At 49.7% G+C, this 16,149-nt stretch overlaps 1 protein-coding gene across 5 annotated transcripts in view; it reads left to right on the top strand.

Annotated features, from left to right (window-relative positions):
* The window catches only part of TTC13 (tetratricopeptide repeat domain 13), a 1,871,796-nt gene that overhangs the window by 430,659 nt on the left and 1,424,988 nt on the right, over nucleotides 1-16,149 (top strand). For all 5 annotated transcript variants that reach the window (XM_069606893.1, XM_069606895.1, XM_069606894.1 and 2 more), the window contains exon 3: nucleotides 299-374. In XM_069606893.1, coding sequence (XP_069462994.1) covers nucleotides 299-374 — 76 coding nt within the window. The remainder of the gene's footprint in view (nucleotides 1-298; nucleotides 375-16,149) is intronic.

Genomic DNA, 16,149 nt, shown 5'->3' with positions numbered 1-16,149 from the left:
GTTCTCTATTTGCCTTGTAACTAAGTAACTGTAACTAAGCTGTAAGTTGTCATATAAAATGCGCCCGGTTACCCCTGGGTCTGGTGCGCAATACAAGTAATAAACAAACAAACCTTTTTTCATTTCTTTTGTTTTTCTTTGCAAGCTTCGAAGGTGACCAATGTTCTATATTTATGCAGTTGTGAAGAAGTAATCTAGGTTGCCCTGAAACCTTGAAAAATAAAATGAGAACAAAAAGTGTCCTTCTTTATTTTCATTTAGCGCTCACCTCACCTTGTCCACTTACTTGTTTTTGCAGACCCAGGCAAAATCACTTGCTGAACAGAAGCGGTTTCCATTTGCCACTGAAAATTACAATACAAATGAAGAGTTGGGTAAGTTTGTCGTTGCGTTTCTTTATAATTTACTGTTTCTGCTGGTTGGCAAATTTCTCCCCGGAGTCAAATGCATTTTACAGTAATTGTAGGTTCGCATTTAATCATGGATTTAGCAGACCTGTAAGGTGAATGCATTATATAAAAATGCATCTTGCCACTTTTCCCCCACCTGCAGGTGAAGACGTACTATGCAAATTAATATCTTTCTACCACCCAAAACAATGCAGAAAAAAACGAGTCCAAAAACCAAGACAGATACTATGCTATGTGGTTCCAGAGTAAACCAAAATGCACCCCACTCATGCATGTGTAGCTCACTCGTGTACCGCAAATCCTTTCCTCTTGGCGCACCTTCTGCCTGACATCATACCAAACGCCAGTGTCCACCTCTTGACCTTGGCACAAACATAACCACAGGAGGATCCTCAACAGCCACACACCCAAAAACATGGGAGCTGACAAAAGCAATTTTGCAGACACTCCCTTCTTCTTTAAAGGCCATGCACCAGGCATATTCCCTGACAGACCAGAGGCTGCCGTTTATCCTCCACCTCCTCCTTCTGTTAGGGAAGGGCGGTAGATCGCAAGTGATGCCACGAGGGAGCCAATGGACAATTCAGCCTTTTGGCTGTGGGACGGACACAAATGATCAGCATTATGGGTTATAAAATGGTACAATATTTTTCAGATGTTAAACAGCCAGATGCTGGTTGATGTATGAATTCAGTGTATCATGCATAATTGATTGCTATTCCCAGTGTCGCATGAAGACTTCATGAACTCAAGATAACGTGAATGCCAAAGCCAGTCCTAGTCGGTTAGGAATGACTTCCTGAAACCGACCGGAACCACCAACTCCACCAAGATTCTACTTGTTCAGGAAAAGATCAAACTTGATGTAGAGTAGGAGGCATCCGAGATCCAGACTAAGTTGAGTGTTTCTAGTCTTCACTGGGAATTACACTATAGTACTGAGACAATTGCAGCTTAACTTACAAGCAAAGAGCCTGCCTGTAACCGTTTCATTGCAACACCGAAGCATGAAGAGTATAGGTCTTTCACTTAACCATATTCTTGGACTTCCCATCTCCTTGTTATATTCCCCTGCTCCACACTACCCTAATGTCTACCTCCACTCTGCGCCCTCCTTTCACCTTTCTAGTCCTTACTGCCCCATTTCTGTTCTCATTCCTCTCTTCTCCGTTTTATCCGACATGTTGCATTCTCGTTGTCACTCTTATTTAGACTCTTCTCACACTCCTCTCGCTGCCTCTCCTAAGCGCCCTTTCCATCTACGTTCTTTATTGCACATGCTTTCACTATTCTTTCACTCTGACTGTAGCTTACAAAACCATCTACATAATGATAATCAATCCCAGCCACTGAGGAGACTCAGAACGGGGGAATTACCACATGGTAATCCCCCCTGCTCCAAGCTCCTCACGGCTGGTGGCCGCAATCTTTCCCCATCAGGGATTCTGGTAAGTGATCCGCTCCCTCACGCCCCCTCCATAGATTTCCCCCCCTCACCCACCTTCTCCCTCCTCTGCCCCTCCATTCCCCAATTCCTTCCCTTCCTTCGCCCATTCCTTCTCTCCACTTATCTTTTTTGCTTCTATTTGGGAGTGGACGAGCTGGAAACACTTCTGTCTCCAGTGTGTCCACTCCTGATCTGCGACAGGCTGCCATGGAAAGGAAGAAGGGACTACCTACACATAATCCATGGCAGACATTTTGTTTTACTTTTTTAATTATTTTCAATTGCCACCATGGAAAGGGACAACTGACTTGTAACTATGGGCCGCGGGGCATTACCTGACTCGGTAATGCCCCCCCCCCCACCTCCCTGGATTATTGAATAATTCTGTCACAATTCTCACTCTTTTGCTCCGATTCTGGTTGACATTAACTTGACAAATGCAGGTTCAGCTCTCCAGGTTCTCCTCCTTGGGTCTCTCTCTCACCCCTCTGTTTTTCCCCCTCTCCCTTCACCCCCCTCTTTCTCCCTCCTCTCTTTCTCCCCCTCTTTCTCACCCCTCTATCCCCTCCCTCTCTTTCCCCCCTCTCCTCCCCCTCTCCTCCCCCTCTCACCCTCTGTCCCCCCTCTCCTCCTTCTCCTCCTTCTCCTCCATCTCCTCCTTCTCCTCCTTCTCCTCCTTCTCCTCCTTCTCCTCCTTCTCCTCCTTCTCCTCCTTCTCCTCCTGCCCTTCTCTCCGCCCTTCTCTCCGCCCTTCTCTCCGCCCTTCTCTCCGCCCTTCTCTCCGCCCTTCTCTCCGCCCTTCTCTCCGCCCTTCTCTCCGCCCTCCTCTCCGCCCTCCTCTCTCTCCCCTCACTCTCTCTATCCCCTATCTCATCCCCCTCTCACTATCTCATCCCCCTCTCTCTATTCCCCCCACCTCTCTCTACCATTCTCTATACCGGTCTTCCCTCCCTTACTCCTATGTCTCTTCCCCTTTCCTCCAACCTGTATGGGCGTCCCTCGCGAGGCAGGGGCACGGAACCTCTTTTCCAACAGAAAGACATTTCCCCTTTAAATTTACTGGCCCATGGCCCAATGAGCGCGGGCTCCCTTAACCCTGCCCACCGGCACCACAACTCCGTCCCCTTTTCCACGTCGGCCAGCGCTCCTGGGTAAGGCCTAGCCTCGTAATTCCATGCGCTTTTCCCTGCTAGCTTAACTTGTTTTTTCTTTCTCTACAGAAATGGAAACACTGTCCACCGGTGCCTCAACAGGCTTTAGCAGGTGCATGTCGTGCGCAGATCCCCACGCACCCTGTCTCTGATGCCTTGGTGAGTACCACGGTTGGGACGGATGCTCTGCATGTGACTCCCTCACTCCCAGGTCGCTTAAGAACTGATTAGAGCGTTGGAGTGAACTGTTCAATAGGACACCTCCCCAGAACATCAAGGACTACGTCCCCAGCAAGACACAAAAGGTAGGTGCATTGTTCTCCAAGGCACCCCCGCCGAGGTGACTCAATTCCCGGGGAAGCCCTGTAGCGGGAGGGGTCAGTCTGCCCTCGCACCGGCTTAGGGAGCACTGAGGCCCACCCAGCTACCAGCCTCACGGCCGAGGGGGTTCAAGGGCCCTACCCCTGCAGCAAGGGGCCTGTGAGCTCTACTTCCACCGGGACCTGTCCTGAGGGGCATCGTCCCTGATACCGGGTCTCTACCTGAGGGGGCGCCTTCATGCAAAGCCAGCATTACCGGCCGGGAGTCTGAGGGTGCACAGCCTACCGGGGGTATACCTGAGGGGCAGGGCCGAGCCGGTGCAGTTGGGCATGCAGGCCGAGCCCAGGAACACACTGGCTACAGGTCCATGTGCCCAGGGCATGGACAAAATGGCAACCACTACAGAGCAGCAAAGGCGGGAAGCCTCTCGGGTAGGTGTGGAGGCCCGCCAGCTCTCAGAGCAGCAAAGGAGAAGTTTTGTTCCTAGGAGAGACTGGGTACCACTGAGCCCCGTCACCTGGTCCACGTCTTATCCCAACATCTCTGGGTCCAGGTACAACAACGCCCTGTACGGGCAGGGGCTGGGGAGGCAGCTGGCACATTTGCTCCGTCCACCTGCACAAGATCATACTCAGCCAGCGTGTGAGGACAGGTTTTTCGAAAAGTTCATATTCCTCATGCAGTCTCCACAAATGGGCTCAATTCTCAGAGGCATTATTAAGGACATGCTACGCCGGCGCAAACCCACGCCAGCATAGCCCATGCCTCCTCCAGCTCCATCACAGCAGCAGCCCAGTCCTGAGGCTCCAGCTACCCCCGCAATTCCAGGCCGCCACCACGGAGGACCCCCGAAAGGCAACGAGGCCCACCCCTTCTGGGTCAGAGGACCAGCAGAACACAAGCGAGGTAGAGCAGGATACTGCCTCATCAGCAAAAGCCTACCATGACAGGATTGCTGGCCTGTCGGAATACCTGGGTATCCCCCAGCCACGAAGCAGGACTTCTAGCGGAGGTCTTGAGCATCATGGCCGAGGCGAAGTTTGGCATTCCCCCTACAAAAGGATGTGGAGGCTTTCACCAAAAAGGGCTGGCTCAAGCCCCACTCCATACAACCCATTAACAAGAAGCTGGATGCTAGGTTCAGACAAACAGGGGGGGTGTTACACTTCGCCCTCAGCCGCACCACGTTCCCCGGGTTCTTCCTCGTTCCTCCCGTGTACACAAGGACAATTGGGGAGTTCCAGGTAATGCCAGAATAAGGGACAGGAAAGTGATCGCCCTTCATAAAGGGTTACGGCGCCGGCATGCGCCCTTCTTATCGCGCTGGCAGCTGCCGTGGAAAATTGCTACATGAACTACATTACCCAGAAAACCTGTCAAGGGTTGTAGTTCCCGGTGTTGATACGGGAGCCTCATTTTCAAACGGTACGCCTCCTTGTTGTTACTTATTCCACAGCGGCGTGCAGAACGCTGCTTCTGTTTAAAGTTACAACCGGCATACTTTCCGAAGTGCTCTCTCTGTACCTTGATTTTGGAAGTTCCTGTTTTCCCGTGTACCGACCCTGCCTGCACACGGACTCCTTCTTCTTAAACCCTTATTTTGATTAGTTTGCTGACCGACCGTGTACCAGACCTCTTGCCTGCTTCCTGGACTCTTGGATAGTGATTTTGCTGTGTTAATTGACCGCCCGTGTACCAGAACCCTTGCCTGCTTCCTGGACTCTTGGATAATTGATTCTGCTGTTTTTTGATCGCCCGTGTACCAGAACCCTTGCCTGCTTCCTGGACTCTTGGATAGTGATTACCCTGGTAAGAACAACTCTATAATTGGAATCCCTCTCATCAGACTGTCATCACGTCTGTGGATTTTGGCTTCATTTCTAAAGTGCATTTTGGAACGCTTTGCTGTGGTGCACCATCCCGAAACCAGTGCGACCCTCGTTCCGCTCGGGGATAGCTGCCTTACTAACCTTCCTTTTTTTTATTTTATACTTTCGTTGTTACCCAGGATTCTTTACACCAATCTTACTTCCACCAGTGGTAAAGTATAGTTTTCTTGGTTTTCAATATTGGAGAGTTACACATTTAGCTATATACTAAAGCCTCTTTGCTTTATAGTTTGTTCCAGTTCTTTTGGCTTAAGGGGAGTTAAACCAGGTACTACTTAAGGGCTATAGTATTGGGGAAACCAGATTTAGAATTGACATATAGTTTAACTTGTTATCCCTTTCCTTTACAGCCTGGGTTCGAGGCGATGTGTTCTCCCCGCTCTTTTGATTGATCGGTCCCCTTGTCTGTACAGTTCAGCAGGTGGTCATATCGGTTTAAAGAGTTCTTTCCCTCACAGAGAGGAGGCTTGGGTGGAGGCTCCAACCCTTGCTCCTTCAAGCAACTCCCCAGCACTAGAGGTCCGGCCTGTTTTACGTACTCCCCATTCTGGTGAGTGACACGGGGACAGCATACTGCTCTCTACACACCCGCAGCCTCATCAGTAATTGCTGCTGCATCCATCTATGCCAAGCCCCAGGCCTTGTCATCCAGAACCACCACAACAGCCCTCCTGAACAAGGAAGAAAAGACCCTCGAATCATACGCCAAGAAGGTCTACTCAAATGCTGGGCTGCGGCTAATCAACACCTGTGGAGAAAGATCGCAGATTTCCTGCCTGACATCCCTAAGGACAAGCATGCCTCTTTCAAAGCTGGCCTAGCTGAGGCCAAACCCGTGGCGCAAGACATAATGGAGGCATCCGTGGGGTCACATCGACATGGCCAACAGGGCACTCTGTCTGGCAACAGACATGAGGAGGATGGCCTGACTTAAAGCTATGAGGTTCAACCCGGATGTGCAGAATAGAATCTTGGACCTTCTGTTTGAGGGGGCTGATCTCTTCCACTCTTCCACTGATGAGGAGCTGGATACGAAGAGCTGCTGCCAGACTGCAAAGTCTCTGGCCAACCTCACAAAACCGGCGCCTCAACCGTTCTCACATACACAGTCCTGCTTAGACAAAGGGCATTCATTTGGCAGCTTCCAGGGTTTCCAGGACCGCAAGGCCAGACAGCCGGACAGGTGGTCTTGTCTGCACTGGAGAAAACACTATAAAGCATCTCATGAGGGGTTCTTCCAGTCCCCCTCCTCTTCCTCAGCCTCTAATCAGAAAAAAAAATGACGTTTTGTATCCGGTCCACAGCACCCCAGTTGGGGCAGGCTGGCCCTACAAAGTCAGGCTTGGCGGGCGAAGTTCGCAGACCACTGGGTCATCTCAGTAGTGTTCTGGGGCTTCCAGTTACCTGTTCCTTCTACCCCTCTAGTTTCGCCTCCCCTGCCACAAATCGGCACACCATCACTGCTAGCGGACTTTCACTCTCTCGTAGAGATAGAAGTGGTGGAGCAAGTTCCCCCTCCCAGCAGGGGCAGGGCTTTTACTCCTGCATCTTTGCTATCCAGAGGAACCACCAGGCGGGCCTGCATGTGGTGTTGGCTCCATCTTCCCAGAACCTTTACCTAACTTTGCAGAAGTTAAAGATGGTGACGCCAGCACTCATTGCTCAGCCACTGTGTGGGGAGACTAGATGTGTTCCATGGACCTGAAGGATTTGTATCTCCACGTACCCATTTTGCAGCCTCACCAGGCCTTCCTCATGTTCCGGGTCATGGGCCTTCATCTTCAGGTACAAGGTTCTGCCTTTTTGGATAAACTCAGCTCTGAGATTCTTCACGAGGCTCATGCATGTGGTGGCGGCTCTTCTTAGATCGGATGAATGACATGTCTACCTGTAGCTCGACGACTGGCTAGTCAGGGGTACGTTTCCGGTGCAGGTTCGGGACTCAGTGGACCGGCTCATCTCTACCCTATTTGACCTGGGCTTCTCGATAATCTACCAAAAGTCTCAGCTCAATCCTACACAGACGCTAGTGTTTCTTGACCTGGTGCGGGACACACAGCAGCAGAGGGTTTTCCCCACGGGGGACAAAGTGACAGCGATTCGAACAGCAGTCTCCCATTTCTGCAGCAGGTCAATTGCCACTTTCTGGGCGTATTGGCAGCTTGTCTCCTGGCGGTCCATTACACCAGACTCCGCATGAGAAGGCTCCAGTTGCTTTTCACAGATTCTTGGGATCAGCATCAGTGGGCTCCAATCTCCATCCCGCAACACCTGTACCACGGCCTCAGATGTTGGCAACAGGAAAAACATTATGGTGGGCAGACCCTTCCGGTCACCCCCCATATAGTACACATTACCACAGATTCCTCACTCCAGGGTCCGTTCACAGCCTCTGTACCGCGACCGATAGTCAGAATCACAACAACTGGCTGGTGCTTATTGCGATACAGTTGGCATACATGTCTTTGCAACTGACCATCGGGGGCAGGTCAGTGTGTATCCAGACAGATAACACGACCCGCATGTTCTTTATCAACAAACAGGGGGGCACAGATCCTGAAACTGTGTGCCTTGACTCTTGAAAATCTGGGAATGATCGATCAGCCAGGAAGTGTGGCTCTCGGCGGTCCACCTCCCGGGAAAGTCCAACCTGGAAGCAGACACTCAGTCGCTTGGTCGCAGACAACGGGAGAGTGTTCCAGGAGGTATTCAGCAGATGGGGGTCACCCAACAGACCTGTTTGTAACGGCACAGAATTGGACGGGTCAACAGTTTGCATCCTGTGGAGGAAGAGGATTGAACTCTCTCTGGGATGTGGGCGTATGCATTCCCTCCCACACCGTTCGTGCACAAGGTAGTGAGCAAGAACAGGAACCTCAGGACTATCCTTGTGGCTCCTCGCTGGGCCGGCGCACCCTTGGTTTCGGACATGTGGCAGATGTCTCTTCAGCCAGAAATTCTACTCCGCCGCCTGTTGCCCCCCATTGGGAAGGGCCCTCTACTAGCGCAGCAAGGTGGCGCAGTGCTACACCCCTTTCCAGAGAGGCTAGCCCTAAATGGACAAGATTCTGCTTTTGGGCTAAGGAACATGGGGTGAACCCACTGACATCCACGCTCGACCAATTCAGAACGTACCTTGCCACTGTGTTTGTAGGAACTCTGACTCTCTCGTCCTGTACTCAGCCAATCGTGTATTAAAGAGGCACCTCAAGGGACTGACCAGGCTGTATCCCCCCGTGAAGCGCCCTCATCCCGTTTGGGACCTGAATGTAGTCCTAAGCGCTATAGCACATAAACCATTTGAACCCATGGCCACTGCAGACAGATTGGCCACACTAAAGACAGCTTTGCTGGTTGGGCTCACATCAGCTCGCAGAGTACGCGAGATCCAGGCGTTGGTCGTCTCAGAGCCATACACTAGATTTCATAAGGACATGGTCATGCTTCGTAAACATCCCAAATTCCTCCCAAAGGTGGTTTCATCATATCAACGAGGAGATTGTGGTCCCCACATTCTTCCCGGGCCCCATGGAAGATGCAGAGAAAACGCTCCACTGCCTGGATGTCAGTAGGGCGTTGAAATTTTATCTAGACAGAATAAAGGGCATCCCCAAGACAGACACACTGTAACATTCGGAGGCTCTAGGCCTGGGCAGCAGGCATCCAAGGCATCCATAGATGGAGGTCAGCAGCTATCCAGAAGGCCATGTAAGGATCCCCTGCAGGGCATGCATGCGGTGAGAGCTAAAGCAAAAGCGTTTCCTGGCAGGCGATCAGCAGGGCGGCAACATGGGCCAAGCCTTCGGCCTTTTGCAAGCACTACTGCTTGGATACCAGTGCCGAAGCTGATGCAGCATGTGGCCAAGTGTTGCTGCGTAATCTATTTGCCTAGAAGATCAGGCTCTAGTCCCCAGGGTGTGGTGTCAGTTGTAATCGCCCATACAGGATGGAGGAAAGGGAGTAATTGAGTGTTACTCATCATAGTGACTAAAGTACTCCTAGTCCATGGTCCCCTTTCCTCCATACGTCCCACCATCCATCCCCCTATAATAACACCAGTAGGGTTGTTAAAATATTATACACCCGGTGTGTCATAAGGGGACTGAGGGGTGGCGCCAGTGGGCGGGATTAGGGGAGCCTGCGCTCCCTGGACGGGGCCCCCGTGCGTGAGGAAATTGTAACAGGGGCATGTCTTTTTCTGGTGGAAAAAGAGGTTCTGATCCCGTCACCTCCGAGGGACGTCCATACATGGAGGAATGGGACTATGGACTGTGTTTGTTAGTCCGGTAACACTTAATTTTCCCCTCCCCCGTTTTGCCCCTCCTCACTTTTGCCCCCTGCCACCTTCCCCTCTCCCCCTTTTCCCTCTTCTTCCCCTCTCCCTTTTCCTCTTTCCCCTTTCTTCCCCTCCCCCTTCCCTCTTCTTCCCCTCCCCCTTTTCCCTCTTCTTCCCCTCCCCTTCCTCTCACCCCTTTTCCCTTCCTCTCACCCCTTTTCCCTTCCTCTCACCCCTTTTTCCCTTCCTCTCCCCCCTTTTCCCTTCCTCTCCCCCTTTTCCCTTACCTCTCCCCCTTTTCCCTTACTCTCCCCTTCTTCCTTCCCCCCTTTTCCTTCCTCTCCCCTCTCCCTTCCTCTCCCCCCTTTTCCCTTCCTCTCCCCCCTTTTCTTCCTCTCCCCCTTTTCCCTTCCTCCCCCCCTTTTCCCTTCCTCCCCCCTTCCCTTCCTCTCCCCCCTTTTCCCTTCCTCTCCCCCCTTTTCCCTTCCTCTCCCTCTCTCTCCCCTTTTCCCTTCCCTCCTTCCCTTCCTCTCCTTTTCCCTTCCTCTCCCCCCTTTTCCTTCCTCTCCCCCCTTTTCCTTCCTCTCCCCCCTTTCCCTTCCTCTCCCCCCTTTTCCTTCCTCCCCCTTCTTCACCCCCCCTTTTCCTCCTCCTCCCCCCTTTCCCTTCCTCTCCCCCCTTTTCCCTCCTCTCCCCCCTTTTCCTTCTCTCCCCTTTTCCCTTCCTCTCCCCCTTTTTCCCCTCCTCCTCCCCCTTTCCCTTCCTCTCCCCCCTTTTCCCGTCTCCCCCTTTTCCTTCTCCCCCTATCCCTCTCTCTCCCCCTTGTCCCCGGCCCCCCTCTTCCCCCTCTCCCCCCTTTTTCCCTTCCTCTCCCCCCTTTTCCTTCCTCTCCCCCCTTTTCCCTTCCTCTCCCCCCTTTTCCCTTCCTCTCCCCCCTCCTCCCCCCTTTTCCTTCCTCTCCCCCCTTTCCTTGCCTCTCCCCCAGTTTCTTCCTCTCCCCCCTTTCCCTTCCTCGCCCCCCTTTTCCCTTCCTCTCCCCCCTTTTCCCTTCCTCTCCCCCTTTTCCCCTCTCTCTCCCCCCTTCGCCTCCCCCTTGGCCCCTCTCCTCACCCCTTGTCCTCTCTCTCCCCTTTCCCGTCTCCCCCCTTCCCCTCTTGTCCCCTGTCTCTCCCCTTGTCCCCTGTCTCTCCCCTTCCCCCCCTCATCCCCTCTCCCCCCTTTTCCCCTCCCCCTTTCCTCTCTCCCCCCTTTTCCTCTCTCCCCCTTTTCCCCCCTCTCCCCCTTTCCCCCTCCCCCCCTTTCCCCCTCTCCTTTCCCCCTCCCCCCCCTTTCCCCCTCCCCCTTCCCCCCTCGTTCTCTTTCTCTTCTTTCTCACTTTCTCACTTTCTCTCTTTCTCTCTTTCTCTCTTTCTCTCTTTCTCTCTTTCTCTCTTTCTCTCTTTCTCTCTTTCTCTCTTTCTCTCTTTCTCTATTCCCCCACGACTTGCTAAGGCTTATGGGAGGCAAGAACATATGTTTCAGGAAGGGCAGCTTGAACAGTAAGGCCTGCAGTGACCCATTTTACCTTCCCTAGTATGTTGCTTAACAGGCAGAGGGATGCCTCAGACCTCACTCTAACATGCTCAGGTGCCTTTTGCCCTGTTGAGGGCAGGGCCCATCTAGGAATGACAAGACTTTTGTCAGGCCTTGTTGGTGCAGAGGCCAGAATCCCTGCTCATTTTGTCCAACGGTCTACACTGCTGTCTCCCACAAGCCCTTCCCACACAGTCCAAAATGAAATTGCCCCCACACCATTGCGCTACACCAGGCCTTCATTATTTGTGAGGCGGCAATCCTGCTGGGGATTGGATTCTTCATGATGAAACGAGTAGAAAAGATGTTAGGTAGAGTGTCAATTCCAATACAGATTCTGACACTCATTTGCATGTTCAACAAAACAAAAGGGACATTACTTACCACACCTGAGAGCGAGTAGGATGCTGTCCAAACGGTAATAAGTGAAATAATAGTTTTATTTTTACCGAAGAAAAAAATCTATTTAGAAAGATCAGTTTTTCTAAATCGAACTGTCAGCCTCTGCAACGCACACCGGTGGGAGAGGCAGAGTGGGTGTGTTTGTGTGTATGTGGTGGTGAAGCAAGGGGTAAAGGGGTTCTGGGGGGGGATTAACCCCCGCCCTGAATTAAAAAACTTTTTTGAACCCCGCCATGCGCTTTTTTGGCTTTTTGGGGGTTTGCCACTGTGTTGAATTTAGCTTATTTGAGTGTAGCCACTGTGCAATATTTGAGAGTATAGCCAACCACTGTTATATTTAACTGCCTATTGAGCTTAGCAACTGTTGCATCTAGCTGCATCTTTGAGTAAAGCCACTGTCTCTTATTTAGATGCATTTTGAGTATAGCCACTGTCTCTTATTTAGCTGCATGTTTTAGTATAATCATATTAAGCTGCATTTTTAGTATAGCCACTGTCTTATTTAGCTGCATTTTTTAGCACTGCCAGTCTCCTATTTAGCTGCATTTTTAAATATAGCCAATATCCTATTTAACTACTTTTTTAAGTATAGCCAGTGTGTTCCAAATGTAGGTCACATCACTAACAACCCTACTAAAATGTCCCGATATCCTGCATACTCATCCTCAAACGCCAAACAAAACACATGCATACCTCTACCACAACAGAAACCCAAAACCACCATAAGTTCGCACACACAGCAACACTCAACTAAACAGAACACACTATAGAAAACAAAACCAACTACCCACATCACCCCATACACATACTCCTACAACAACCACCACCTAACCCTTACCAACTAAAAACAAACCTAGCACACACTGGCTGGTTTGTCCGAACTGAAGCTACCAACATCACAACAAAGCTCTCTAAAGCTTTCCTTCTCTATCCGACTAAGTCCTCCCAGTCCTTCTTCTTTTTCAGTTCTGCCAGAGCACCTGGAGAGCTGCGAGGTATAAATCACAATAGCATAACCTATTTAGACTATTGTCTCCTCCGGCACCAACGATGACCAAGGCATGGCAGTCCATCTTGAGCACAGAAAAAATACTTCAACGCCTGGGCTTTACCATAATCAGAAAGTCACACACAGTGCCATACGAGAAGCTAGCCTATCTTGTGCACACTTTTCCACAATGGAAGCGCTAATAAGGCCATCCATAGACAGTCTCTAAACTTTAACATCATTGATCCCCCCCCAATCTTCAAACCAGGGCAATGGATGTTTAGTCACAAATGCATGCGTCTACTAGGCACCATGTCGTCTTGCATCCCCCTCATCCCGAATTGCAGGCTTTACATGTGACCCCTGCTGGAGATTATAGCCAATAGGTGGTCTCAGATCACGGGGTCTTGGGAGGACCAGGCACAAATGACCCTCTTGCTCACACGCATGCTCAGGCGGTGGGCCCTCGCGCACAACATAGTTGGGGGGGAAATCCCTTACAGAAACCAAAACACCAGACGACACCCGTCACGGATGCCTCCATGTCCGGCTGGGGGGGGGGTGCATGTAGACCACCTTGACATCAAGGGACACTGACCACCGTGGATGCAACCCTATATTTAAATGTTCTAGAGTAGAGAGCAGCCAAATGGGCACTCTGATCTTTCATACCTGTGTTGCAGGGAACCACGGTGAGAGTTCTCACAGACAATAACAACCACAATGCATTATATCGGGAAACGAGATGGAACAAGTTCAACCACCCTATCCCAGGAAGCCCAGCAGGTATGGCATTGTGCGATCACCAACAGCATATTTCTCCAAGCGCACCATCTACCAGGGATCTAAAACTCAATACCAGACAACCTTAGCAGAGCAACGACACAGTGCCACGAGTGGAAGCGCTCAGAAAAGTGTTCAAACAATGGGGACACTCGCCAGTAGACTTGTTTGCCACTAGACAGAAGAATAAGTTTGCACAGTTCGCAAGCAGTATTCCACAGGAAGGGTTAAAAGGGGGGCACCTTCTCCATCCCATAGAAAAACCTGTTCGCCAATGCGTTTTTCCCCAGTACCAGTGATCTGCAAGACGGTGCAAATGATGAGAGCATATCCCTGTCGAAGAATCCTAATTGCACCAAACTGGCCACTCCAAACATGGTATTCAGATCTCCTCCAACGGTCGGAGAACCAGCCAATCTGTCTACAGGACCAAACCAACATAATATCTCAAGGCCAGGGCAAAGCAATGCACCACAACCCACAGTCACTGCAGTTAACAGCATGGCTCCTGACTTGACAGAATTTTGGTACCTAACCATAACACAAGAATGTAAGGAAATTCTTAGCACCACAAAAGTGCCCTTCACCAACCGCTCGTGGAAGCGATTCTGTCCATGGTGGGCATGACAATTACATGTTCAACCACTCACTGTATGTCCAGCGCAACTCCTCCCATACCTGTCATCTTTAGCAAAAGTAGGCCTCTCCCACAATCCTCAATCAAAGTACACCTGGCTGCCATCTCCAGGTACACCAGGAAGAGGGGAAGATGCCTCTGTGAGGAAGGCATGGTATCGAGCAGTAGACAAAGACACAATAGATAGGCTTTGAAAACCTTTATTTACTAATTTGGTTGGGATGGTAGAATTCCTAACTGGGCCGAACTCTAAAATGGGAGTAATCTCGACCATTAAACAATTTCAAATACGGCGAAGTCAGTCTGGTCAAAATATAAAGGCCTATACTACGAAAAACCTAACCTTGCCCTCCTTCTCAAAATAACAAATGTGTTAAGGGAATACAAAAAGGAAAAATAGTGTCACAAAAAGAAATGTCAGAGTGGCTTCAGTACCTACTCCCTTCTCCAGCTTCAACCCCATGGGGACTAGAGAGTCTCTTAATAAACAAAAGATAGGTGGATGTGCCAGTTCTCAGTCTTGCACACTTTGGCTTACTTGTACAATTGAACAGTTAAATCTCAATCTCAAGCTCTCAGGTTCTGGTAGTTCAATCACTTCCTTAGGCTTCACCCGCCTTGCCATCAATACTCAGTTCATATGTTCTCAGTTTCTCACAGTTCTGCACAGGCTTCCCTCTGCCGGGCTTGATCCTCTCTCCCCTTCATGGGGGGTTCCCTTCCCCGTGTTTTATCTAAGATATCTTTCAATATTGAAGACTTTCGAAACTGCAAGGAATTTACAGACCTCTGCATGACCACTTTCTTTCAGTACTCCAATTCTCAATCAATACTCATCTTGTGACACCAATACTACTTGGTACTTATAATTCTCACTCTCTTCAGTCTGCCCTCTTGGCCTGTTCTAACATTTGTGTGTGACACCAATACCTCTTGGTAGTTATTTTACCCCAATGCCTCTTGGTAATTGTAGTTCGAGGGGATTGGGTCCTCCGACGTATTCCATATCCATGACAGGTAATGTCCACAGCTGTGCTGCTTCGGAAAATCTTTGGCTCCTGCGTCGATGACGTCGATGCGCTGTCCCCGAGGACCTCCTCCGATGGCCGACGTCACCCGGTGTGATAAGTGTCAGGCTTTATCAAATCTGATGTTGTCCCAGGAAGCTGCTGAACCCCCGCAGTCCCCTTTGGATGCTAACCTCTTAACTGGTATCAAACAGTTCAGTTGAGAGCACCCCCAAGGGAAGGGGGGAAAATGGGACAAAATAATAAACTTCAGGTTTTGCTCAGCTTCTTTATCTGTCAACCTGTTGGTAAAAAAATAACAACAAATTCACTTAAGTCACTAACCTTTGAATTTCTTGGCTCTGACTTCTCTTTATCAATTTAAGTAAATAAACACGCCACCATACCGGATTATCCTCTGTGAATAACGTAGAGGACGAGTGTAAATTCTACTGAAGAAAACAGAAAAATAGAGTCTCCGATGCTCTTACTAATTTCTTCAATTAGGTATGAAAATCTGCTAATCTCTCTCAGTTTAATGAGTTAATCTTCTAGCAGTTCTGATGTCGTTTGCCCAAACAACCCGCTGGAAATATTATACCTGTTGTTCGTATTAATTTCTAGCTTCAACACAAAATTCCAAAAAAAATGACACTGACTATTCAATTTAAAATTGTTTGTTTCCTGAATATATAAAGTGTTCATTAATTGGATCTTCTGCTTGCAAAGAAGATCGCTCATAAAAGAAGCGTTCTTTTATCCAGAGTCTGCGCATGCGTGAAGATATTGTTTACTCCTTCTAAAATGGATGCGCTCATGAACAAGAAATAGAGTTCAAAAATGAAACTGGCATGGGCGCATGCGTAATGGAATAGTATTCACTCTTCTTAATGTAAAGTGTTCAAACTGGAAAGAAGAAATTCCTCAGTTCCGGACACTAATCCTTGAAGAGGCAGCCCAGAGATGATCACGCGCCAGGTTAGAATGTTAGTAATTAAAACATAACGCCTCGGAGTCGCGTGGCTACCACACTGTCACTTGCGCAGACAGTGTAAGATTTCTAACGCTAGTCCGACGTTAAGAAAAGCACTAGTTACCAAAAAATGGAACAATACTCAATAATCTTTTATACGGCCGAAAAAACACACGACGCTATAATGATAAACAGACCTCCACACTCCAACTTGCCAGGTGCAAAAAATGTGAAGCAGTTCAATAAATTTAAAATACAGTTCTAGAAGTTCCAAAATAAATTCTTGAAAGAAC

The sequence above is a fragment of the Ambystoma mexicanum genome, chromosome 4p, assembly GCF_040938575.1.
Source record: "Ambystoma mexicanum isolate Mex_15411 chromosome 4p, UKY_AmexF1_1, whole genome shotgun sequence".
Classification (NCBI taxonomy): domain Eukaryota; kingdom Metazoa; phylum Chordata; class Amphibia; order Caudata; family Ambystomatidae; genus Ambystoma; species Ambystoma mexicanum.
The sequence above is the reverse complement of the archived record's forward strand: the minus strand, read 5'-3'. Positions and strand labels throughout refer to the sequence as shown.